The 25,702-nt window shown below is 31.7% G+C and overlaps 3 protein-coding genes and 1 long non-coding RNA gene across 4 annotated transcripts; 2 read left to right on the top strand and 2 right to left on the bottom strand.

Annotated features, from left to right (window-relative positions):
• The first annotated feature begins 2,639 nt into the window (after positions 1 to 2,639).
• On the top strand, positions 2,640 to 5,051 carry LOC120080228 (pentatricopeptide repeat-containing protein At3g62470, mitochondrial-like). Its single transcript, XM_039034808.2, has one exon. The coding sequence runs from the start codon at positions 2,953 to 2,955 to the stop codon at positions 4,831 to 4,833; it is 1,881 nt and encodes a 626-aa protein (XP_038890736.2). The 5' UTR covers positions 2,640 to 2,952; the 3' UTR covers positions 4,834 to 5,051.
• Positions 5,052 to 9,560: 4,509 nt separating this feature from the next.
• CKI1 (Signal transduction histidine kinase) lies at positions 9,561 to 13,720 on the top strand. Its single transcript, XM_090314514.1, has 5 exons — positions 9,561 to 10,452; positions 10,682 to 11,057; positions 11,140 to 11,720; positions 11,872 to 13,188; positions 13,436 to 13,720. Exons 1-5 carry the CDS (start codon positions 9,727 to 9,729, stop codon positions 13,643 to 13,645), a joined length of 3,210 nt encoding a protein of 1,069 aa, XP_090170640.1. The 5' UTR covers positions 9,561 to 9,726; the 3' UTR covers positions 13,646 to 13,720.
• On the bottom strand, positions 11,425 to 14,200 carry LOC150035717 (uncharacterized). Its single transcript, XR_016530022.1, has 2 exons — positions 14,029 to 14,200; positions 11,425 to 12,210 (listed from the first exon to the last, which is right to left on the bottom strand). It is a non-coding gene; the product is annotated as an uncharacterized LOC150035717 (long non-coding RNA).
• Positions 14,201 to 23,117: 8,917 nt separating this feature from the next.
• LOC120080081 (putative nicotianamine synthase 4) lies at positions 23,118 to 25,107 on the bottom strand. Its single transcript, XM_039034636.2, has 2 exons — positions 24,597 to 25,107; positions 23,118 to 23,838 (listed from the first exon to the last, which is right to left on the bottom strand). Exons 1-2 carry the CDS (start codon positions 25,039 to 25,041, stop codon positions 23,297 to 23,299), a joined length of 987 nt encoding a protein of 328 aa, XP_038890564.1. The 5' UTR covers positions 25,042 to 25,107; the 3' UTR covers positions 23,118 to 23,296.
• Between the last annotated feature and the right edge of the window lie 595 nt (positions 25,108 to 25,702).

The following is a 25,702-nucleotide window of genomic DNA, read 5'->3' as shown; positions in this document are numbered from 1 at the left end:
CCGCAACGCAAGGCCGATATGTTTCATAGCAGCCAAGGATGAGTTCGATCCATTAGGTTCTTCGATTTATTCGGAAAAGAAATGAGACACAAGAAAACATCTTTGATTACGATTAAAAGGAACAATCTCAAATAGACCAAGATCCAATTTCGGGTCATTTCTTGGTGAACATGATCTGCCATAATCTCTTCGATCCCTTCATTTATGTGCCAGAATAAAGAGAGATTTGGTAGGAAAGTGGAAGAGACTTTTTTGTATATAATAATTAAAGGGAGTGGGAAAGCTGCTGTAATTCTTTGGAAAAGCCCGGTTCTCTTTGTCTTCGAGCTTTCATTCCTCAATCCACTGTTTCGTTCTTTCATATACCTCCCCACCAATAGATAGAGACAAATAGGAATAACCGAACCACGTCTACAAAATGCCAGTACCATGCAGCTGCTTCAAAGCCAACGTGATGCTCCTTGGTCAGATGACCAAGATATTGGCGAATACCACATATGATCAAGAAAAGAGTACCTATAATCACATGAAAACCATGAAAGCCAGTTGCTAAGAAAAAGGTAGAACCATAAATACTATCCGAAATAGTGAAGGGTGCTTGATAATATTCCATTCCTTGAAAGCCTGTGAATACTAGAGCCAGTGAAACGGTAGCTACTAAAGCGTAAACTGCTCGTTTTTCCTTCCCCACGAGTATAGCATGATGAGCCCAAGTTACGGCTGCTCCGGATGAAAGGAGAATAGGGGTATTAAGAAAAGGGATTTCCCGAGGATCTAAAACCCCAATCCCTTTTGGGGGCCAAATACCTCCGATCTCTACCGTAGGTGCCAAAGAAGAATGAGAAGAAGCCCGAAAAAAAGCAAAAGGGAACATAAACTCCGATACGATAAACAGAATAAAACCATATCGAGGTTCTAATTGTACGACTTTGGTATGATGTCCTTCCAACGTGGATTCACGTAGAACATCGCGCCACCATACGAACATGGTATATAGGATAAATATGAGGCCCAAACTTAGAAGTGTTGCACCCCCTTGAAATGAGTGCATGTACATCACACCTCCTACGGTGGTTGCCAAAGCTCCGAGTGAACCCGAAATAGGCCATGGACTTAGATCTACCAAATGATAAGAATGCCTCTGAGATTCAATCATAAACCACTTTGCCTTGGTTGTATGTAAATCCCCCCTTCACCCCCACCCGCTAAAGTGGTAAAGAAGGGCTCTTTGGGGTCTCATTTTCTTTCTATCTGACAGGACAAAAAAATAGGAAGGGATGGTTCTTTCATTGCATTGATAGAAGTCTAACTAGAAAAAGATATCTCTATTACTTTGAGAGGAGAATCTCGTTGGTTTGACCGACGAACTACGTGGGAAAATGGACCTTCCTTCTTTCGTTGATTTTCAGCAAGCATTTTTGTAAAGTAACAATTCTATTCAGTTTGGTTTCGGAAAACTTGTTGGTCGCGGATTAGTGCGTTCTGCGCCGCCGGCGGCCTAAAATGAAAGGGGCTTGGGAAACCTGCAGGTAACCCCTCTCCATTATATCGACTAGAAGTAGTCGACTGCTCTATGACAGGCTTCCCCGTTCCCTGGGCTCTGCTCGCTCGTCTACACTTCGATCCTGCAAGTAATAATAGAAAAACTCTCTTTCCTTGCCTGCATTAAGATTTCAAACTTGTTGTAAAAAAAAAGGCAATCAATCAAAAAAATGGAAATAGTGAATCAAGATCTAGATGGATCCCTATCTTTATCTCTATCCACAGAGATACCGATACATATGGATAGAAATCGATCTATGAATCGATCTAGACGAGACTCGAGACGGATAGATATGTCCCTATGAGCGACTACGCCGATCTTGTTTCTGGATTGAGTGGAAAAGGGATATAAGAAGTGTGGGAACAATTTGTATCAAACGAAATAAAAGAAGAGAAATAGAAATGGAAAGTAGTGAGGTAAAAAATGGGAGGAAAGGGATTTAGTTTCTGATCCGCGAGGAGGAAGAAGGCAGAGGATTTCGAAAATGTAAGGATGACAAAGGCAAAGACGAAAATGTGATCTAAGAATGTGAGGGGAGCTGTTTAAAAACACATAGGTCGAGTGTTGAACACTCGACCCACGGGTTGGAAAATTAAAAGCAGTGGATGGGGAGACACGATAGCACGACAGACATTTAAAGCTGCCCAGATTCTTAGTCAATAGCATAGGCTGGCAGCAGCAGGTTAGCAGCGGCAGATGGGACGAGACATAAGCTTATCGAGGATTGAACTTTTGACTTATGTAGGTCGAATGTTCAACACTCAACAAGTCTCCAAGCAGGGCGATCTACATCGTCGAGTTCTCAACCCTCGACATCCACATTCGTCAAATTCTCAACCCTCAACATCTACCTTTGTCGAATTCTCAACCCTCGACAAACGTCCCACAAATCTCTAATTAGTTTTAAAACAATCATATTTTCCTAAATAGTTTTCAAATCTACAATATTCAAATAAAATAAAAGATCATATTGAATACATCTATTTCTATTTTTTATATTTAAAAAAATAATATATATAAATATATAACGATTCGAGGAGGCATGTATCCCTTAGTCCTTTAAGTTGGCATTAACTTAGATCACCAAAATTGTCAAAGTACACCCACCAATCGCTTAGCCAAGTTGCAACCTTGTGTTTTCGGGGGTGTGCGACATAATATATTGAATACATCTAGTCCTATTTTTTATATTTAATAAAAAACAATATATATAATATTTAATAAAGCGAACCCCGCCAAGAAGATGACAGGACAGTGAAGCTGAAGCCCACCACCGCCGCCTCCGCCGCCATCGCCATCGCCAGTCGAATTTTCCACCGCCGTAACCTCCGCTGACTCTAAACTTTCCCACTTCACTCAATTTCACCACATTCCATCAACTTCTCCTTCATCAAATTCATGGCACTCTGATGTCTCTCGCTCTAACCCTCGGTAGAGCTTCAAATTTCTCCCCTTTCGCAGCAACCATTTACAATGCCGGATTCCGGATTCAACGAACGTTGGGACGAGAAGGACAAAGATTCAGATGGCAAATGCACGTTCCTGGTTGTAGCTCTCTGCCCTTGTCTCGTATGTTTGATTCTCGTTCTCATCGTAGTTTTCATTCTTCTTATTGTCAAATTCCATTTGTTCTGCCACACGCCTCTTCATTCTCTGTTCCTCAAGAAAAAGTGTTGACTCCAACTTCAAGAACGATTAATTTTAGAAATTCTACCTTCCCTAGTCTTGATTTATTAGCTAGAGGCTTTTGCGATCTGAATAACGAGGGTTCGGATTCTGATTATGATTCTGAAATTGAATGTGGGAAGAGTGAGGATGATTACCGTGAGTGTAATTCGAGGGTGGATTCAACCGAAGTTGATCGCGTATGCAAGGTGATTGACGAATTGTTTGCGTTAGATAGGAACATGGAGGCAGTTCTTGATGAGTGTGGTATAAAATTGTCTCACGATCTGGTTTTGGAGATCTTGGCGAGGTACAAACAAGCTCGAAAACCGGCATTTCGATTCTTCTGTTGGGCTGCTCAGAAGCCAGGATTTGCCCACGACTCCAAAACTTACAATATGATGATGACAATTTTGGGGAAGGCAAGACAGTTTGAAACCATGGTTTCATTACTTGAAGAAATGGCTGAAAAAGAGCTTTTGACAATGGAAACTTTCACCATTTGTTTCAAAGCATTTGCAGCTGCAAAAGAAAGGAAGAAAGCTATTGGGATCTTTGAGATGATGAAGAAGTACAAGTATAAAGTGGGTGTAGAAACTATAAACTGTTTGCTTGATAGTTTAGGGAGGGCAAAACTTGGTAAAGAAGCTCTAGCAGTTTTTGAGAAGTTACGTGGTAGGTTTACGCCGAATTTACAAACGTACACGGTTTTGTTGAACGGTTGGTGTCGGGTGAGGAATCTAATGGAAGCTGGGAAGATATGGAATCAGATGATTGATGAAGGTTTTAAGCCTGATATTGTTGCTCACAATACCATGCTTGAAGGCTTATTGAGGTGTAAGAAGAGGTCAGATGCTATCAAGTTGTTTGAGGTTATGAAAGCCAAGGGCCCATCCCCTGATGTCAAAAGCTACACGATTTTGGTTCGGGATTTCTGTAAACAAACCAAGATGAAAGAAGCGGTTGAGTATTTTGAAGAAATGCAGGGAGTGGGATGTCGGCCTGATGCTGGGATCTACACATGTTTGATCACAGGGTTTGGGAATCAGAAAAGGTTGGACATGGTTTATGGGCTGCTGAAAGAGATGAAAACCAACGGTTGCCCCCCTGATGGGAAGACCTACAATGCTCTAATCAAATTGATGACGAATAAGCGAATGCCCGATGATGCTGTTCAGATATACAAGAAGATGATTGAGAGTGGCATTGAACCAACAATCCACACCTACAACATGATGATGAAGTCCTACTTCCAGACAAGGAATTACGAAATGGGGGTTGCTGTTTGGGATGAGATGAAGCAAAAGGGCTGTTGCCCCGACGATAACTCTTATACCGTGTTTATTGGCGGGCTCATAAGTCATGGACGTTGCAGCGAAGCGGGAAAGTATCTAGAGGAGATGATTGAAAAAGGAATGAAAGCTCCTCAGCTTGATTACAATAAATTTGCTGCTGATTTCTCTAGAGCTGGGAGACCTGATATTCTTGAAGAATTGGCTCAAAAGATGAAGTTTTCTGGTAAGTTTGAAGCCTCCAATGTGATTGCAAGGTGGGCTGAGATGATGAGAAAGAGGGTGAAGAGAAGAAATCCTACAAACATTATCAATGGTGACCATAGCACTTAAGTCTTATCTAATTAACACCATTTTCAGTCTATCCATTGGGGACTATACCATTTACTGTATTTTTAACACCAGATTGTATATTTATAAGAATTTTAGCTTGATTTCTTTCACATTAGTTTGATATTGGCCCTGTTTTGCTTAGATAGAGATGTTCGGATGCAGCAGGTTCTGTGGATTGATAAATTAAATCCTTAGAAAGTTCTCTTCTCTAAAAAAAACTCTCATCTCTTCTTGTCCTCTCATCAATTACTTTTTATTTGATACTAAAATATTTGTGAAGTTGATTATGAGTTTAGTTCTTGAATCTTTAAAACTCTATCAATTAAATGTTTATGCCCTAAAAGGTTTCTAAAGTCTGTCTATTAAGGATGAAAGTGATTGATTTCAAGTGTGTGAACATATCTATAAGACCAAAAAAGAAAGAAAAAAAAAAGACTTGTTAAAATACTTCTTAAAGTATAAATACTCGGTTTACAAATTTATTAGGAACTTATTCAAATGAAATTTAGCTTTTAATCCTTTATATAAGTTATTGAAAATAAATAGTATTATCCAAAACTTACAAAAAATCCAAATGAAGTATATAAAATCATAGGTTCACTCAAAATCAATACGTAAATTCTATCTAACAATTAATAACATTTGCCTCTATTTTTTTTTTAATCCAAACAAGGAAGGAAAAATTCTAACCATAGATCTTTTCGAGTGAAGGTCACTCAAGTGAACTATGTTTAATTTGACATATATATTATCTAATTAATACATTAATATGATTATTACAAAAATTCTATGAAATTCATTGTTATAAAGATTAAACTTAAGTTATTTAACAATAATCTGAACTATAATTCCCAATTAAAATAGATTAAACCGGTAAAAATTAAAATGTAGATTTTCTCTTTAATGGTTTAGGAATAATTAGCCGTATATACATAAATATTTAAATCTATATTTTTCTCTTTCCTTCTTGGCTTAATTCCATATATAAATACACATTATAAGAAGATCATAAACAACTTTTAAACTCTAGAAAGGAAGAGAGAAACATGAACAAAAAGTTGAATTTTGGAAGAGAAAAAGAAGAAACCAAACGCTCTCAAAAGAGAATTTTTAAAGGTCTCTCTCTATCCCTCTCTTATAAATATTATTGTCTTTATATTTTAAGAAAGAAACAAAAACAATTGTGTTGTTCTTTTTGTGTTAAATAGGTTCATGAATTTGTGAGAAGTGTCTAAAAATTCTAAACTTTTAATTTTATGTCTCAACATCTTTTAAAATTTATGAACTTATTAGACAACTTTTCATTATACACAAAATTTAATATCCTCCACAACTTTGATTCGTTAATATTTTTTAGAAAATATTGAATAGTCAAAAGACTTAGTTATTAGATATAAAAATAAAATCTCTGACCTCAAAGTCGATGGTGTGTCTTTTCTCTATGTTTTAAAATCCGTAATTTTGATTGATATATATTTAGTTTATTTTTTTAAATTGAAAAGGAAACCATTAAACCGAAAATCATTTTCTTAATGGAATAGATCTTTTACTTAAGGAAAGCTTAATTGTAATAGAATGTACATTATTTACGCATTTATTTTGGTAGAGACTAAAATTTGTCTGAGATTTTATTCTTTTAATATCTTTTTCCTCTTTTCAATATTTAAGATTACCTTCTTTTAAATAAGAATTTATTATTATAGTTTGAGTGAGACGATATAAAGTTTAGCCATTGAATATGTTTTTAGTTAAAAGATTTCTTATTTTATATTTTATATTTGATATTTACAATTAAAAAAATTATTTTAAATGATAAAACTGTTGAAAATATTTTTAAATATAACAAAAGATCACAATGATAGACAAATGATATTTTATTATATTTATAAATATTTTGGTTCATTTTACTATATTTGAAAACAATCCAAGAGTAGAAACTTTCGTATAAGGAAACAAATTTTTTAAAAAATGAAAATATTTTCAATTGTGCCGATTTTCCATTACAATTAGTGGATAATTTCTTTTTTTGAAATACAATTACTGGATAAATTTGGAGCGAATGAATCATTTGATTTTTTTAATGATTTTTTCTCTGACGTGTTTTGTTTTGTTTTTATTATTTTTTATATTTAGCATTTAACTTTTGATTTTTTTTTTTAAGATTTATATGGTGAAATAATAACATAGTTGAAGGATAAATTTGAAACAAAACGTTTCACCTCTAACTTACCAAATTCAAAATAATATAAATAAATAATACCTAATTAAGCACCAAGCAATTGAAAAAATCAATTTTAAGGCAAATACTACATACTACTTGTAATGGCAAATTTTCATCCTAATATAGTCTATATATAATTTAAGAGTTATTTATTTATTTAAATCTTTAATATTAACGGGTGGTGTATATAAGTTTGAGCTTACATATCAATTATCATTTACTACACTATGCTCATTTTGATTGATATACTTTCAAAATGAATATGTAGATTATGTCATATTAAGAATATTTTACCCCATATATATATGAACATTTAAAATTTTCAACAACTATTTTGATCTTTGCTCCATTCCATATATAAATATCTATTCAAAAGGATTTTTTTAAATAAAAAATATATATTCAAAAGGAGAATTTGAAATTTTGGAAGAATGTAAGAGAAGGGTTAACAAAGCAACATCAATTAAAGAGATTTTTTTGAATTAGAAACCGAATCTGTTGAGAATGTGACTAAAGTTTCAACATTAGCTAGACTAGAGAATGATTATGAGTATATAAGTAACGATGATCATCTTTATTGAAATTAGATGTTCTAAGTGATTTCAAATACACTTACCTCTATTTTCCCTCACATTTTCAATAATAATCTTTAGGTATATATGTTATTACTTTCTTTCTTTTTTCTATTTGATTTCAGTTTTACACTTACATTTAATGAACTACCGTCTTTTGCCTTTATTGATCAATCATCCTTTCAAACTTAATTGTAGGAAAATTCTTATAAATAGAAAAATCCTAAAAATATTTACATTTTATAACAAAAAATTTCAAAATTGCTTTGTACTTTTGAAATTTTTTGCTATAAAATGTAAATATTTTTAAATATTTTTTTTATATTTAAAAGGCCCTCTTAAGTATCTTCTTTGAGTCATTTTCACACACAAGATATATCTTCTGATGACACTCTAAAAGAACGATAACAATTTTTCACTTAAAAAGAAGTTCAAGAAAATTTGTTTAACCCACAATTTTGTAGAATTGATTAAAAACAAAAGAGCTGAAAATAACAGTTGTATTGTTTTATTTTTATTTTTTTATGTATTACTTGCTCATATAATTACTATCACAATGTTCTGGAAAAGTTGTAATATAAATATGTCATGACAATTTTATATTATAGTTAAATATTTAAAATATATGTAATATATAAGATATTACCTTGACGAGGTAAATTGAAATTGGATCGTATACAAAGCACAACAAATCAGAAAAACAATGTAAAAGAATAATAATAATAATAATAATAATAATAAAAACATGAAAAGCAATTCGAGGAAAAATTATATATATATATATATATATTTTAGAACAATATATATATATTTTTCTAACCTTTAATAATCATTGTTAATTTAGATCCACATATAGAAACAACCTCAAATAAGAAAAATATGATGAAAGTAGAACAGCCAATTTCTAATTGGAGATCTCAAATAAAGGGAATAAATTTTAGAACACCTCCGATATATATATATATATATATATATTCTACATTTATGTTTTAAAAAACACGAAACTTGGGGGATTTGTCCAAATAATAATAGTAATAATAATATTTATTATTATTATATAATTGAACCAATCCCCAAACAGATTTTTTTTTAATATATATATATAATCCCATACAATTTGTAGAATCTTAAAAAAAAAATGGAGATTAATGAAAAAATAGTCTAGATTTGTGTTCAGGTAAATGGTAAGAGTTTTGGGGAAATCACAAGTAGAAGAAGAGAAGAAAGATGAAGCTGAGGTTGTTGATTATTTCAAGGCCAATTTCTTTCTCCATCTTACTGGTAATAACTCTAATGCAGTTTCTCTTCTCCAAAATAAAATGACTTGTAAGATATATATATATATATATTTTTTGTTGGACAAAATGAAATAACAGAATCAACCTTGTCCATTGGCAGGCAGTTCTTCTACTCATACTTCCAAGCTTGTTGATTCCATGTTGGTATGGTATGATCAAACATATTCATTCTCAGGATCTCCTTGTGAACAACTACAATGCTACCTCTCAAATGCCACTCGAGATCCAGAAAATATCGAACTCAATTCAACCAATATACGTGTCGACGACAAATTTCGCTAAACTTCTCACCTCATCTTTCAATGGAACTCTAATTTCATTCTTTGAACTCCAATCTAGGGTTAGCTACTATCTCGTCTTTCCAAGTCTTTCAAGTCTAATTATAAATCTTAAACGAGTCTATGTATTACCATTAAAAGAGCCCTTATTGGTCACTGCCTTAACTATTTGGGTCATGCTAAAGTTGGTAACTATGCCTTGAATCTCCACAGATAACTTTGAGGTTGAAGTAACATGCTATTGAGACAACATTATTTTAATTGGTACAATATGATGAATAGATGACAAAAACAAATAAATAACTAGGTAAATTGAAGTGACACATTAACATACCCTCTTTCGGAATAGTTACCTCAAATCTCTTTTTTTTATAAACTGTCACTATATTCCATCAGACTATTTACTTATTTATGCCATTTGTCTGTCACATACCAAATTAACCAAAGTTTAAGGATGTAACTATAACTAGTATGAAGATGGGATGAAGAGTAGTAACTAGCAACTTCACTACCTACAACTATTAATGTTTCTAATGTTTTTAAACTTTCAGATTGCTCCTATGTTATTTCAAGGATTCTCAATCATTCCATACCTGACTCAAATATCCTATATCGGGATGGATGGTCTCTTCTTCTCATACTACACTGACAAAAACCAAACTTTTGCAGTCTATGCTAACTCTACCTTCACTGGTAAATTCTATCCTCATCCACCAAGGGAATACAGTTGGCTGACCCAATTGGTAAACTCTACCACAGGAGAATTATATGGGAATATGACTGAGACCTTCCCATTGGTCACTAGCAACACGAGTTGGTTTCGAGACGCCTTAAATAGTAACCAGGGATGTGCATCTACAGGGACAAGATGGAGCTCAGATCATGAACATTTGTTCCTCAACACGGTTAGAGTTAATGGAAGTAACAGAGTTGTTTCCTTTGGATTTTCGATCAAAACATTTATTGATCTCTTCTTCACGAGCATTGAACATCAAGGAGGGAGATTGTACCTCGCAACTACTGAAGGAGAAATTCTTGTCATAGGCTCTCAAAACATTAGGATGGTCCTTGCCAATGGTTCAGCATCATTTCAGTTTTTTAATCCAAATGGCAGTGAAATTGCTCGAATCGGGAACATCTCGTGCCTGCCTAGGAAAAAGGATTTTGATCCAAAGGATTCTTTCTTTAATCTTCTGGGTACAAAGTATAAGATATATTGCTCTCCAATTGAGATAATGGGTGTGCAGTTGGTAAGTCTGATTCATACTGTAACTATAACATATATCCTGAAAAGTTGAGATCATATGAATCAGTTCACAATGATAAGCAATGGTTCTTTATTTCTTTTCCCTGTGTTTTTATCATCTTGAGGTATTTAGATGACATATACTAAAATATGTTAATTTCATCATTTTATTGACTATGTTAGGTCCAAATGCATACACATTATTTTTAATCTCCTGCTTGTTCTTATTTCAGGTCTATTCATTAGTATTGCCTCAAAAAGAGTTGGCTAGCCTTGTCCAGAAGAGTAGCAGAATGGGACTAATTCTCCTTATATTAATAATGACTACCACAGTTATCTCCATTTCTGGTTTTGTGTTCATAGTCATTAGAGCAACAAAAAGAGAAATGCATTTATGTGCCAAACTCATTCAACAAATGGAAGCAACTCAACAGGCAGAGAGGAAAAGTATGAACAAGAGTGTTGCTTTTGCTAGAGCGAGCCATGACATTCACGCTTCTTTGGTAGGCATTATTGGTTTGGTTGAGATATGCCACAATGAAGTTGTCCCAGGTTCAGAGTTAGACATGAGGCTAAAACAGATAGATGGTTGTACAAAGGATCTTCTAGGTAATTAACATTCAAAATTTGAACGCTCTCATCTCTCTCATTAATTGTCAAACATATAAAATTTGGTTATAATCCATTTCAGGCATACTGAACTCTATTCTAGATACAAGCAAGATTGAAGCAGGGAAAATACAGCTCGAGGAAGAAGAGTTTCATTTGGGTCAACTTCTAGAAGATGTGGTAGATTTGTTTCATCCAGTGGGTGTGAAGAAAGGAATAGACATAGTGTTAGATCCTTATGATGGCTCAATTATCAAGTTTTCACAAGTAAAAGGTGATAGAGGAAAGCTTAAACAAGTTTTGTGCAATTTACTAAGCAATGCTGTTAAATTCACTTCTGAAGGGCAAGTTACTGTTCGAGCGTGGGTCAAGAATTTACCTGCTATGCAGAACAATATAATTTCTTCTAATCATAATGGTGAAATGTTGAAGCATTTATCATTCTTAATATGTAACACACACACGTTTCAAGAACAACAAGCCCTGGATAATGGAATTAATTTGAAACCTGATTGTATGGAATTTACATTTGAGATAGATGACACAGGGAAAGGCATTCCTAAAGAGATGCGTAGATTGGTTTTTGAGAACTATGTCCAAGTCAAAGAAACAGCTTTGAGACAAGGAGGAGCTGGCTTGGGACTTGGCATTGTTCAGTCTCTGGTATGTAACTTTACTTTTAAAGTTCAACTGGTTTGTCTTTTTCTTTTTCCCTGACAAATCTTGCTAAATTTGCGACCAAAAGTTCATGTTGCAGCTTATCTCATTGTTTAGATAAAAGAAATTTCAAGTGCATTTGTTTGTATTATTGAAGGTACGCTTGATGGGAGGAGATATAGCAATTTTAGATAAAGAGACTGAAGAAAAGGGAACATGTTTTAGGTTCAATGTTCTTCTTACTGTCTTAGAGAGCAACGTCAACTCTGGTGACAACACATGTCAATCATCGCCTACCTCAAGACTGACTTTTTGGTCCCCTAGTACAAGTCTCCGTTCTCCTAGAGCAATCCGAACCACCAGTTCCAAAGCTGAAACATCTCGTGTCATTCTCTTAATTCAAAATGATCAACGAAGAATGATATGCAAGAAATTCCTGGAAAGTCTTGGCATAAAAGTATTGGCAATGAAAGAATGGGAGCAACTCCTTGTCACTCTACAAAAAACATTGGAGAAACAGAGTCAGTCTATGCATAACTTAAGAGGAAGGTCAGGTAATAGTTCACCAAGTGACTGCCTAAGCAAATCAACGTCCGGTGACTCCAGCAATGGGTTGAACATGCATGTTTCTATGGGTGCAATGAAAGACGAGAAAAATTACCTTCTTTCTGTATTCAAAAAGACTAATCTCAGAGGTGGAAATAGCTTCATCTTGATTGTAATTGATGCCAGTGCAGGACCATTCAAGGACATATGTGATATGGTAGCTAATTTTCGAAGGGGACTTCAAGGTGCCTATTGCAAGGTTGTTTGGCTACTGGAGAATCAAATGTCACGCATTATCAACGACAAGGGGCTAGAATCAAACATTTTCAAGTCGAATGATGTTTTTATATCTAGACCTTTTCATGGTTCTCGTTTATATGAAGTGATAAGACTGCTTCCAGAGTTTGGAGGCACATTAGAAACCGGAGAAAGTAGTAGATTATATTGGAGTGGGAGTGTTTCTAAAGATCCAAATTCATCACCGTACCAATATCATAGTAAGGCCAAGGAGGAGAATTCACCAATTCTTAGAGGCCAAATCAGAACGAGAGTACAAAAAGAAACAACATCAAGTAGTGGGACCTCCCCAAAGAATTTGTCCATGAATCAAATTCATTCTTGTTTAGGATCAAAGTCTAGAAGTTCACCCATTGTTGGGCAAAAAAGTCTACACCAAGAAATTAGAGAAGAGAAATATAGAAACTTGGGTGTTGAAAAACCTCTAAGTGGCAAAAAATTCTTGGTTGCTGAGGACAATTTAGTGTTGCAAAAACTAGCTAGATTGAACCTTGAAAGACTTGGTGCAGCTATTGAGACATGTGAAAATGGAAAAGAAGCTTTAGAGCTTGTTTGCAATGGCTTAGGCAATCAGTGGAAACATGGTGCTTCAAATACTCTCCCTTACGATTACATACTTATGGACTGTGAGGTAAGAAATTAACAACCTGCTATCTTTCTTCTCTTTTATTTCCAACAAGAATTACTATACCGAACACACATGTATGCAATTATTGTACCAAAACAAAAGGAAAAAAAAACATAAAACCTGTTAAAACTATAATGATAATGCATTTAACATCATCTCTGTTTCCTACTTTCACTTCAAAATATATGCAATTAATTAAGTTTTTACTTTCTTGCAATAATTTACGTTCATAAAAATTTGGATGTGGTAGATGCCAATAATGGATGGATATGAAGCAACAAGACAGATAAGGAAGGTAGAAAGATATTACAACACCCACATTCCAATCATTGCACTAACAGCCCATATAACAGAAGAAGAAGCAGGAAAGACAATTGAAGCTGGAATGGATGTGCATTTAGGCAAGCCACTCAGAAAAGAGAAACTACTAGAAGCCCTTACATGTATCCATAGCAAATAGTGTTTTACTTACTTTATGCAGATTAAAACAAAATTTCAGTGATTCATACGATACAATATATCTATTTAGCTACTGAATGCATTGTCTATACTGTTTCATGTGTTCGGATATGTTAGAGAGAAAATCTATGACTCTGTAATCTCAAGGCTTTGATACCCAAAACAGGCAAATCCTTCTTTCTGTTCGATATGATATCATCCAAACAAATTAGATATGTAATACGAAGGAAACCCAATGTGGCAGAAGAAATTCACAACACACAATTACAAACACAAAATTGAATGTCTATCAATATGAAGATATTACTTAAAACCCTTTTAAATCTGTTTATATCCTCCCTGATTTATACATTGTCTTTGATATTTTAGTTCTTTGGGGCATACCTTTTCTTTAGAGAGAAAGAAATAGTCGCTCCGTTTTCTATGGTAGTCGACCGGCGGAGGGAACCCGGCGGTGATCGATGGCGCGGCAGCGATCGTTGATGAGGAGAGGAAGATCGTGGGGAATTGGTAAAATGATATCAAAATTTTAAAATATAAAATAAAGGATTATTATAAATATGTTAAATTAGATGTATGATGCCATTATTAATGTCTATTCACCATGTGTAACTTTTGCATTATCCATGGATTGTTCATATGTCTCAAGATTATACATAATTAATATATATTTAATTCATCTTCTACTTGTCAAATTGCATAGTATTTGATGGATTTTGGGAGACACAAATTGGAGAAATTAGAGAATTTAGAGAAATTTATTATTTTATATTTGGATAATTTATATATTATGTTTTATCTATTTTAAAAATTTATTTATTTTATTATATATTATATTTTCTTCATATTCGTGTTTTTATTGTATGCCGCTATGCTCCTCAAATTCACAACAGATTATCAGCATGAGCTCCTATCGTTTTCCTCACTAAAGGTAAGTCCTAAATGTATGTCGATTTTTCCCTCTTCGTTGTAATTAATAAATTTAACATTATTTTGCATACTAATACAATATTTTATGATAGTGCTGTCATGACAAATCTCACAAAATTAGAATTTGTCGGTCTTGATATTAACGACAGTAATTATTTGTCATAGGTACTAGATGCCAAAATCCACCTGGATGATATGAATCTTGGTGAGACTATTAAAGAAGGAAAAACGACATCTAGTCAAGACAAAACAAAAACTATAATTTTCCTTCGTCGTCATCTCCACGAGGGATTGAAAATAGAGAGTCTTACAATAAAAGATCACCGTATCTTCTGAAAAAAATTGAAAGAGAGGTATAATCATACAAAAAAAATAGTTATTCCTCCTAAAGCTCGTTATGAGTAGATGCACTTGAGGCTACAAGATTTCAAATCAGTAAGTGATTACAACTATGCATTATTTAAAATCGATTCAAAACTGTTGTTATGCGAAGAGAAAATTATTGATACTGATATGTTAGAGGAGACATTTTCTACATTTCATGTCTCAAATATACTCTTGTAGTAGCAATATCGAAAGAAAGGTTTTAAACAATATTTTGAATTAATTTCATGTCATCTCGTGGTCGAACAAAATAACGAGTTACTAATGAAAAATCATGAATCTCAACCAATCGGGACGATACTATTCCCTGAAGTGAATGCTGTGAATTTTAATAATAATCTTGGTCGAGGTTGTAATCTAGTAGAGGAAGAAATAATTAGTATTTGCATGGTGGTCGTTCTAATCATTCAAATTTCAAAAGAATCACATAAAATGATAATCACAAAGGAAAAGCTCCATAAGATAAGAGTTCAAAAAGTGTTGAAAATATGCTTCCGATACGGAATGACTAGAAATTGGTCACGTACTTATCGTACGTCAAAACAATTAATTAATCTCTATCAAGTATCCTTGAAGAAAAAAGAGAAAAATGTAGAAGCAAATTTTGCATAATAGGATAATGACATATTTGACCCATCCCATATGATAAATTTGGATGTGACGGACTTCTTTGAATCTCCTGAAAAGAAAATCAGCAGAATTGATGGAATATCAAATGTTTCCTTTGACTTTGAAAGTATCTAGACTTAATGTCATTTTTTTATTCATCTTCATGTTTTTTTCTTCTTAGTAGATGCTAACCTTTGTATATTCCAAATATTATTTTTCTTATTGTAATTGTTTTCTTTTAGTGAAGAAACCTGGATGATTTTCATATGTTGGGTGACTAAAAAATGAGTAAAGAAGATCTATATCTAGTAGATAATGCAACTACACATATAATACTTACAAGCAGAGAATATTTTTCTAAATTGACAATGCTGGAAACAAAAGTCGATACAATATCAAGTTCTGCAAACCTAATTAAAGGGTTTGGAAAAACAAATATTATTTTGCCTAGAGGAACAAAATTTACAATTGACAATGCGTTGTTCTCTAGTTAATCAAAGAGAAATCTACTTAGTTTTAAAGATATGCGTTGCAATGGTTATCATATTGAGACTGATAGACAGAATAATTTGGAGTATCTTTATATCATATCTACTGTCTCATATGAAAAACATATACTGGAAGAGTTACCTACTTTATCTTCTGGATTATATTATACTCGTAAACGAGTAATTGAGACATATGTAACCATGAACTTGAAGTTATGAATCTAGACATATTTACCATTTGACATGACATATTAAGTCATCCAGGGTCTATAATGATGATAAGAATTATTGAGAATTCAAATGGACATCCATTGAAGAGCCAAAAGATTCTTCAATCTAATGAATTATCATGTGATACTTGCTCTCAAGGAAAATTCATTATTAGACCATCACTAGTTAAAGTGGAGATTGAATCACTTACATTTTTAGAACGAATTCATGGTAATATATGTAAATCTATTAACCCACAAAGTGAACCATTTAGATATTTTATGGTATTAATAGACACATCTAGCAAATGTCACACTTGTGCTTATTATTAAGTCGAAATTTTGCATTTGCAAGATTACTTGCTCAAATAATTAAGTTAAGAGCACAATTTTTTTATTATACAATTAAGATCATTCGTCTTGATAATTTTGGTGAATTTACATCCCAAGGTTTTGATGATTATTGTATGTCAATTGGGATAAGTATTGAAACATTATGTAGCTCATGTTTATACACAAAATGGTTTAGCAAAATCATTTATAAAACGTTTGCAGACAATAGCTAGACAATTGATTATGAGAGCTAAGCTTCCTACATCTATATGAGGTCATGCTATTTTGCATGCATTAGGTCAGTAGCTTATCATAAATACTCGCAATTATAATTAGCTTATGGTCATAAGCCAAATTCATCTGAGAATTTTGGATGTGCAGTATATATTTCAATTGCCCCATCACAACGTACTAAGATGGGTCCTCAAAAGAGGTTAGGAATATATGTTGAATTAGATTCCTCATCAATTATTAAATATCTTGAACCCCTGATGGGTGATGTACTTATTCCAATATTGGGGAAGGAATTAAGAAGTTGGAAAAAGAAATCACATGGAATGCATCGTTTGGTTTCTTAGATCAATGTGAACTTGAAGTTCAAAAGATAATTCATTTACAAAATATAGCAAATCAGTTACCATATGCATTTATAGATGCAAAGAAAGTAACTAGTCATATAAATGCATCCAATTTGCTATATTTTGTAAATAAATGCATTTATAGATGCAAATAAAATGGCTGGTATATATGACTTAGTTACTTTTTTTTTTTTTATCTATAAATGCATCTGCTAACTGATTTGCTATATTTTGCAAATGAATTATCTTATAAACTTCAAATTCACATTGATCTATAGAGGATCTAAATGAGACACCAAACGATGCATTCCATATGATTCCTTTTTCCAACTTTTTAATTCCTTCCCCTAATATTGGAATATTTGTCTTATTAAAATGACTATCAGCAAATCCTGCAATAAATACATCACCCGTCAGGGGTTTAAGATATTTAGTAATTGATGGAGAATCAAATCCGACATATATTCCTAACCTCTTTTGAGGACCCATCTTAGTACATTGTTATGGGGCAATTGAAACATATACTACACATAAAAAAATTCTTAGATGAATTTGGCTTATGACCATAAGCTAATTATAATGGCGAGTACTTATGATAAGCTACTGACCTAATACATGCAAAACAACATGACCTCATACAGATGTAGGAAGCTTAACTCTCATAAGCAATTGTTTAGCTATTGTCTGCAAACGTTTTATAAATGATTTTGCTAAACCATTTTGTGTATGAACATGAGCTACATAATGTTTCAATACTTATCTCAATTGACATACAATAACCATCAAAACCTTGGGATGTAAATTCACCAAAATTATCAAGACGAATGATCTTAATTGTATAATCAGGAAATTGTACTCTTAACTTAATTATTTGAGCAAGTAATCTTGCAAATGCAAGATTTTAACTTGATAATAAACACACAAGTGACCATCTATTAGATGCGCTTATTAATACCATAAAATATCTAAATGGTCCACTTGGTGGGTTAATATGTTCACATATATCACCATGAATTCGTTCTAAAAATGTAGGTGATTCAGTCTCTACTTTAGTTAGTGATGGGTTAATAATTAATTTTTCTTGAGAGCAAGCAACATATGAAAATTCATTGGATTATAAGAATTTTCTGGTTCTTCAACAAATGTTCATGTGAATTTTCAATAATTTTTCTCATCATTTTTTACTTAGGATAACCTAACTGATTGTGCCAATCATAAGATATATTTGGATTAATGAACTCTAGATTCATGGTTACATAATTTTCAATACCAGTAATTTGAATATAATATAATCCAAAAGAAAAGCAGACAATTTTTCTAATATACATTTTTCATGCATGACTGTTGATATAATATAGAGATACTCTACATTATTCTTAATATTAGTCTTTATATAATAATCATTAGAACATATATTCTTAAAACTCAGTAAATTTTTCTTTGACTTGTTAGAGATTAAAGCATTATCAATTGTAAATTTTGTTTCTCTAAGCAAACATATATTTGTTTTTCAAAGCCTTCAATCAAGTCTGCAGGATCTGAGATTGTATTGATTTTTTTTTCCTTTCATCATTGTCAATTATGAGAAATATTTTCTGCTTTTAAGTATAGTGTGCGTTGTTGCACTATTTGCCAAATATACATCTTCGTTATTCATCCCAAAATTATCCAATGATTCAGAAATATTCATATTTCTTCATAAAAATAATTACAACAATAAGTAATGAACTATACTGGTAAACAAAATAGAAAATATAAAATTAGACTTTTACGAGTAAATACGAGCGAAAGCATAACAAAATATTAAATATTTTTATAATGTTTGTTGTCTCTACAATGATATTCATTTTATCTTCCGGAGATTCAAATGAATTTGCAACATCTAAATATTTCATATTTTCAAGATTAATTCATCTCTTCAAAAGATTTGCAAAGTTTGCTTCCACACATATTGTTCAATTTTTTTATCTATTGAGACATTTTAATTTCTAGAAAAAAAAAATAAATGTAATTTAGGCACAAGACATATGTCTCTTTTGTATCACATTTAAAAATGTGGAACTTTCATTTAATCAATCATATTATGTTGGTTTTCTTGAAATTTTGATGATTACCACGAAAAAAAACTTATTTCTTCCTTTATTGCATCATGACCTCGACTTCGACCATGACCACGATTATTGAAATCTATAACATTCACTTCAAAGAATATTGTTGCTCTAGTTAGCTGAGATTCATGATTTTTTAATAAATAACTCGTTATTTCATTCACCCACGAGAAGACATGAGATGAGTTTATAATACTTTTAAAATATTTCTCTTGATATTGCTACTTCAGGAGTATATTCAAGACATAAATTGTAAAAAAATGTCTTCGTTAAAATATTTGCACTCAGTAATTTTCTCTTTGCATAATTACAATTTTGAACTAATTTTAAATAATGCAAAGTTGTAACCACGTAGAAGCTATTTGATAATGTTCACGTTTCTCGTTTCTTGTTTCTTATTCCTTGTTTCCTATTTTTTGAGAACAAAAAACATGACTATGTTTGATAATTATTCATGTTTTCTGTTTTTTGAAAAAAAGAAACAAAAACGAAAACTTGTTTGATAACTATTCTTGTTTTTCGTTTCTTGTACTTTTTCCTTTACATTTTTTCCATATTTTATAATTTAAATATAATCTAATTATATAAAATAAAAAATATATAGTCATTAAAATATAAAAAATAATTATCAAATACACATAAGTCCCAATGTAAAATTAATAACAATAGTACAATTGTTTCTATCATTCATATGTTGCTAAAATTTGATTAACAATATTATTTCTCACTCAAGTCATTTCTTTTAAATTTTAAATGATGTAGACTCAAATCTAACTCAATTATATCATTATGTAAATGTCTTGGTTGTAAAAATATTAACATGAACCTAAATGAATATATTAGTAACAAAATTTATATATTGTAAAATTATAACTGGTTTCATTTTCTAATTTAAAAATATATATAAAAATTCATATTACAAATTTTAAAATTCAAAATTCAAAAAATATTTATATATACACATGAAAAAGAAAAATTATTTTAAACGACAAAATTACTAAAGATATTTATAAATTATGACAAAATATCACAGTACAAATACTAATCTATCGTAGTCTATCGCAGATAGCAGTGAAATTTTGCTATATTCGTAATTTTTTTGGTTAATTTTTTTATATCTAAAAACAACCATATTGAAAATTTGAAATTTGAAAATCAAAATAATATATAAATTTAAATATTTGAAAATTCAATATTAAATTTGCTTTGTAAATATTTTGATTCATTTTCCTATATTTGAAAACAACTCTATTGAAAATTTAAAATTTGAAAATAAAAATAATATATAAATCTAAATATTTGAAAGTTCAAAATTCAAAATTAAATTACAAAATATATATATATAGAGAGAGAGAGAAATCAAATAAAAAGAAAGAAAGAAAGAAAAATAAAATAAGAAAAAGTTTCACATGATATTTGATCCGAAGACCATGAATGAAGTTAAAAAGTGTTTTAGACAAGCTTTTTCACCAACTAGCGAAATCTACACTTTGATACAATGAAGAAACAACTTTAAATAAAATAGAAACAGAACAGTTTCTTAGGAACGCTTTAAAAACAACTTTCTCACCAACTTTAAATTACTTTTTGTAGTTCCTTAATTTTGGCCACATTTTTAGAAACGCTTCTCAAATTTTAGGAATAAGAAACAAGAATGGTTAACAAACAGATCAATTTCTTAAAAGATGAGAAACAGAAATAGGAAACAAGAAACAAAAACGTTATCAAATGGGCCTTTACTAATTTGAAATCTTGTAGCCTCAAGTGCATCCATTCATAACGACCTTTAGGAAGAATACTTATTTTTCAATGGTCATATCTTTATGGCATCCAAGTGTATTTCAGCATAAAGCACTCATGACAAATAATTATTACCATTAAAATCAAATGCAACAAATTCTATTTTTGTAAATTTGTCATAGTAATACTATCACAAAATATTATATTTATATTAGAAATTTAATATATGCAGAATAATAGTTAATTTATTAATTATAACAAAGAATGGAAAACTAACATACCTTTAGAACCTACCTTTGGCAGGAAAAATAATAAGAGCTCGTGCTAATAACATGCTGTAAATTGAGGAGCAAAACGAAGTACAATGGGAACACGAATATTGATAAATTATAATATAATAATGTAAATATAATAAATATAATAAAATACAATATATTAAATATATAAGCAACTAAAATAAGATAATAAAGTAACTAAAATTGAAATATAATTGAAATTATGAAATGAAAAATTTTCCTTCCATTTCTCACAAAATTCTCACTAATCCATTCTCCTATAAAAAAATGACCACTATTTATAGAAGTTTTGGCAAATAGGACATGGAATGACTTGGATACTAATGATGTATATTCACAAGACACGTGATCTTTGGACACTAAGCATGGACGTCTATAAACCACCTGTTTATAATATTTATAAAATTAATATATTTTGCCACCAAAATAAAAATTCAATAATCATTTAAGTAACACATTAACAATTAGATTTCCTAACCATGAAACAAAGTTTTTTCAAATAAAAGAAAATGAGCAAAATGTCATTATCTATTAGTTATACACCGCAATAGACTGCGATAGACTATGATAAGCATCTATTGCAGTCTATCGACATTTGTTAGATGTCTATCATGTCATTGATAGATAGTGACATTTTGCTATACTTGAAAATATTTTCAGCAGTTTTACCATTTAAAACACTTACCTTACCTTAAAATTATTTAAAAAAAGTTTTAGAACAAAAGTGTTTACTTTTGAAAATCTCAATTATCAAGAAGAAATGAAGTTCATAACTCTTAAGAAGAAAAAAATGTTAGCCTTTGTTTGGTAAACATTTTATTTTTTATTTTTATTTTTGAAATTAAGCTTATGTACACTACTTCCACCTCTAAATTTCTTCTTTTATTATCTACTTTTCACAAGTAGTTTAAAAAACAAAGTCAAATTTTGAAAATTAAAAAAAAAGTAGTTTTTGTTTTTGAAATTTGGTTAAAAATTCAACCATTGTACTTAAAAAAAATATGCAAATTATTGTAAGAAATGTGGATGAAATAAACTTATTTTCAAAAAAAAAAAAAAAAAATTAAATGGTTATCATACGATGGTAATAATTTAACAAAAAAAGAAAAGAAAAGAAAAAGAACAAAATTTCTCTCTAACATATTACTCCATTCCTCCTTTCAATGAATTTATTGATTCAATAACAAAAGGCAAAAGTTCTTGAAACCAAAAATGGTAGAAGATAAGGTTTTAGAATCAGCCAAAAGACAAGTCCATCCTTTGTAATTGTCATCTATACACATCTATATATCCCTTACAATTAATTGGATGGTCGACCAACTCTTTGTTTTGTTTCTTTACCCTCTTTAAATCCCACTCTTTTTTTCTTTTCCACCATTTGGAAAATTATATGTTGCACACTTCCCAACGAAATCCACTAATTCCATCCAAAATTGGATAGAAGAATACTTAGGTACATCTCGAAACTATATCCCACTTTGCTCAACCCATCAAAATATCTAATCACAAGTTGTCATATGATAATTTCTTTTAATATTCTTTTCCTTTAATCTAAGATGTATGAAAATGGATGCAACGTATATTTGTGTTGGAATGTTTTTAATATATTATTCGGCGTTCCAAATGATCAAATACAGAGATCTCGTTGACCGAAATTTAGCTAACACATTGTTAGAGTTTTTATTATTTATTATTTCCGTTTTCTTATCGATTTCATAACGATTTGATTATCATCCTACACATACCATACATAAATACTTAAAACTTTTACAACCCATATCCTTTAAGCTAAAAGACAAGTGTATAACTCTTTTTCCGTCTCATAATTTTATTGAAACAATTTGATCTATAGTTACACAAACAAAAGAAAGTCAAAAACTTTCCACAACACAAAACAAGCAAAACAAAAGAACTTAACCAAACATATAGATTTATGGTGGGTGAATGAAAATTAAATGCAAAAGTACAATAACAACTTCAAGAAAGTTGTTCTTCAACCATAGGACTAAAACCATTAAACCCAGAGCATTTCTCAGCCAACACAATAGATGAAGTATCAACTAAAATACCTCGTTTCTCGGCGGCGTTGTCGTCGTCATCCTCATCCTCAACCGAGTTTCGATCAAACAGGGCTTTCTTTCTTGCAATTACAACAGAGTTTATAACTTCATCAGTGGGATGAAACACAGACAAAATCTCAAATCCAGAAGCTTCAACGTCACAAATATCAACAACAGGGTACAAAAATGCTCTTGCTCCATGAGCACTTCTTAGCATTAAATAAGCACCAGCTGCCATATGTTTCCCCAAATGCTTTAAAACTCTTCCTTTTTCTTCCTCTTCTAGTCCCACTAATGCTGCTAAAAACACAACTTCATAGTCTTTTAATCCATTTGTTACATTCATTACATCTGTTGTGTGAAATATCATTCTTTGTGATAAGTCTGGGTCAGAGCAAACCAATTGACTAGCCATGGAGTTTGCAGTTGGATCAAGGTCAAAGTTGTGGAAAATAGTACCTATTAAGAAAAAAAAAAAATAGTATCAATGTCAATTTACCATAATTAACCCGATCTAAGGAGAAAAGAGTGAGATTGTTTAGTTTGAGAAATTGTTTGGTAGTGGCCAGTGGGACCTAGCTACAAAGTAAGAAGTTAACAAATCATAGAATTGATGTTAATAAGTTGTAGGACCACAATAAATTAAGAACTCTTTAGGCCAAACAAGAAGTAGAGTTAATAACTTCACTCACCCTATCTAACTCCTCTCCAAATTCAAGTTCGTATATTGTCATCACAAGTGAAAAAAGGACAAATCATCAACCAATCAAATTCACCATAAAATATACCATAAAATATATCACATCACATCTCTATTGAGGATCTTAGATTGAAAAGAACCTAGGGGAAACCTCATATATACAAGAGTTACTCCTATTGCCAATTGATTTTGAGTTGAAACTTATGTGTTTATCTAATATGGTATCAGAGTCTATGAAGCCCAAAAGACTGTTCGGTTAAGAAAAACACTAACCCAAAAATGAACCTAAAGAAACATCATCTTGAAGGGACATATATTGAGGATCCCATGTTCAAAAGATAGAGTAACTCATGTATCTTACTCCTTTCATTATAGAGGGACGATAATTTCATATTTATCTAATACTTTTAACAGTTTTAGAAGCAATTCTAACATGGTATCGAAGTCAAGAAAATCTAACCATAAAACCTATCAGTAGCATAGGTAGTAAGTAACTAACTCAACAACTAATGGTTACCCTTAAGATGAATGGACGCCATGACAATGGAGGAGAGCGGGAGGGGGCCGGAGCCAAGAAACGCGATGCTAGCCGGGACACGACGACAATGAGATCGAAGAATATCAAACTCAAGTAAAGAAAGCTTCAAGTAATTAGAGTAGTAAGGGAAGATAGACAAGTTAGAAATAGGATTACGAAATGAAGAAGCCAAAATGGAAGAGAAATGAAGTTCAAGAAGAGCCTCAGCTTTAGCACAAAGGCGAATGAGATGAGCCCTCATGGCTTGAAGTGGCTGAGACAAAGAAGCAATATCAAAGCCAGCTGGGGCAGGTGGAGAGCACGTGAGGACGAGTTGAGTGAAAAGAGTGTCGACATTTTTAGAAGGGTTGAGGCTAGTGAGGCTTGAGATTTGATGGTAAAGAGCACTAATTTTTTGCAAGAGAGGGGCTTCTTCAAATTCCATGGCTTAGCCAAGAAGGAAGTTTTTGGTGAAAGGATTGGTGGTTTTCTTTACACACTATGACAACATCCTTGGAGGTTCTACATTATTTATGCCCATTTCTAGGTCCCACACTTTTGTTTTCTTTTTTCTTTTTTTTTTCTTTTTTTTTTTTCAAAAAGAAAAGTTGTGTATGTTATTTCGTATGGTTAATTATTAATTAGTGTTTTATTTGATTTCGTATGGGAAACGTGTATGTGGTGTCGTTGTATTACAAGTTTATTGGTTGTTCTTGAATTTTTATTATAGGTGTTTTATAGGTTTACACGTAAAATTACTTGTCTTTGACCTAGTTTTCATTTCGTAGGCCCTTTTAACATAAAATTAATACGTCAGGAACATTCGATATATTAGAGGTATTCATGGTTTAGTTTGGTAGCCAGAGCAAATGAATTGAACCGTAAATTTTGATTTTGGATATGTATCAAATCAAACTAAACTAAACCGTTTGTTTGGTCCAAACTGAATTGAACCAAACTGTATATATTCCATTTGGTCGGTTTTCGATTTTTTTATATTATATATAGAGAATATAAATAGTCCGTTTTCAATTTTGGATTTGATTTTTAAATTCAAAACTAAATCGAATAAAAAATTTTGATTTTCCTATTATTTTAAACCAAAC

Source organism: Benincasa hispida, chromosome 6 (assembly GCF_027475165.1).
Source record: "Benincasa hispida cultivar pf3 chromosome 6, pf3_genome.v1.1, whole genome shotgun sequence".
NCBI classification, from domain to species: Eukaryota; Viridiplantae; Streptophyta; class Magnoliopsida; order Cucurbitales; family Cucurbitaceae; genus Benincasa; species Benincasa hispida.
Note: the sequence above shows the minus strand (reverse complement) of the source record. Positions and strands in the feature narration are given on the sequence as shown.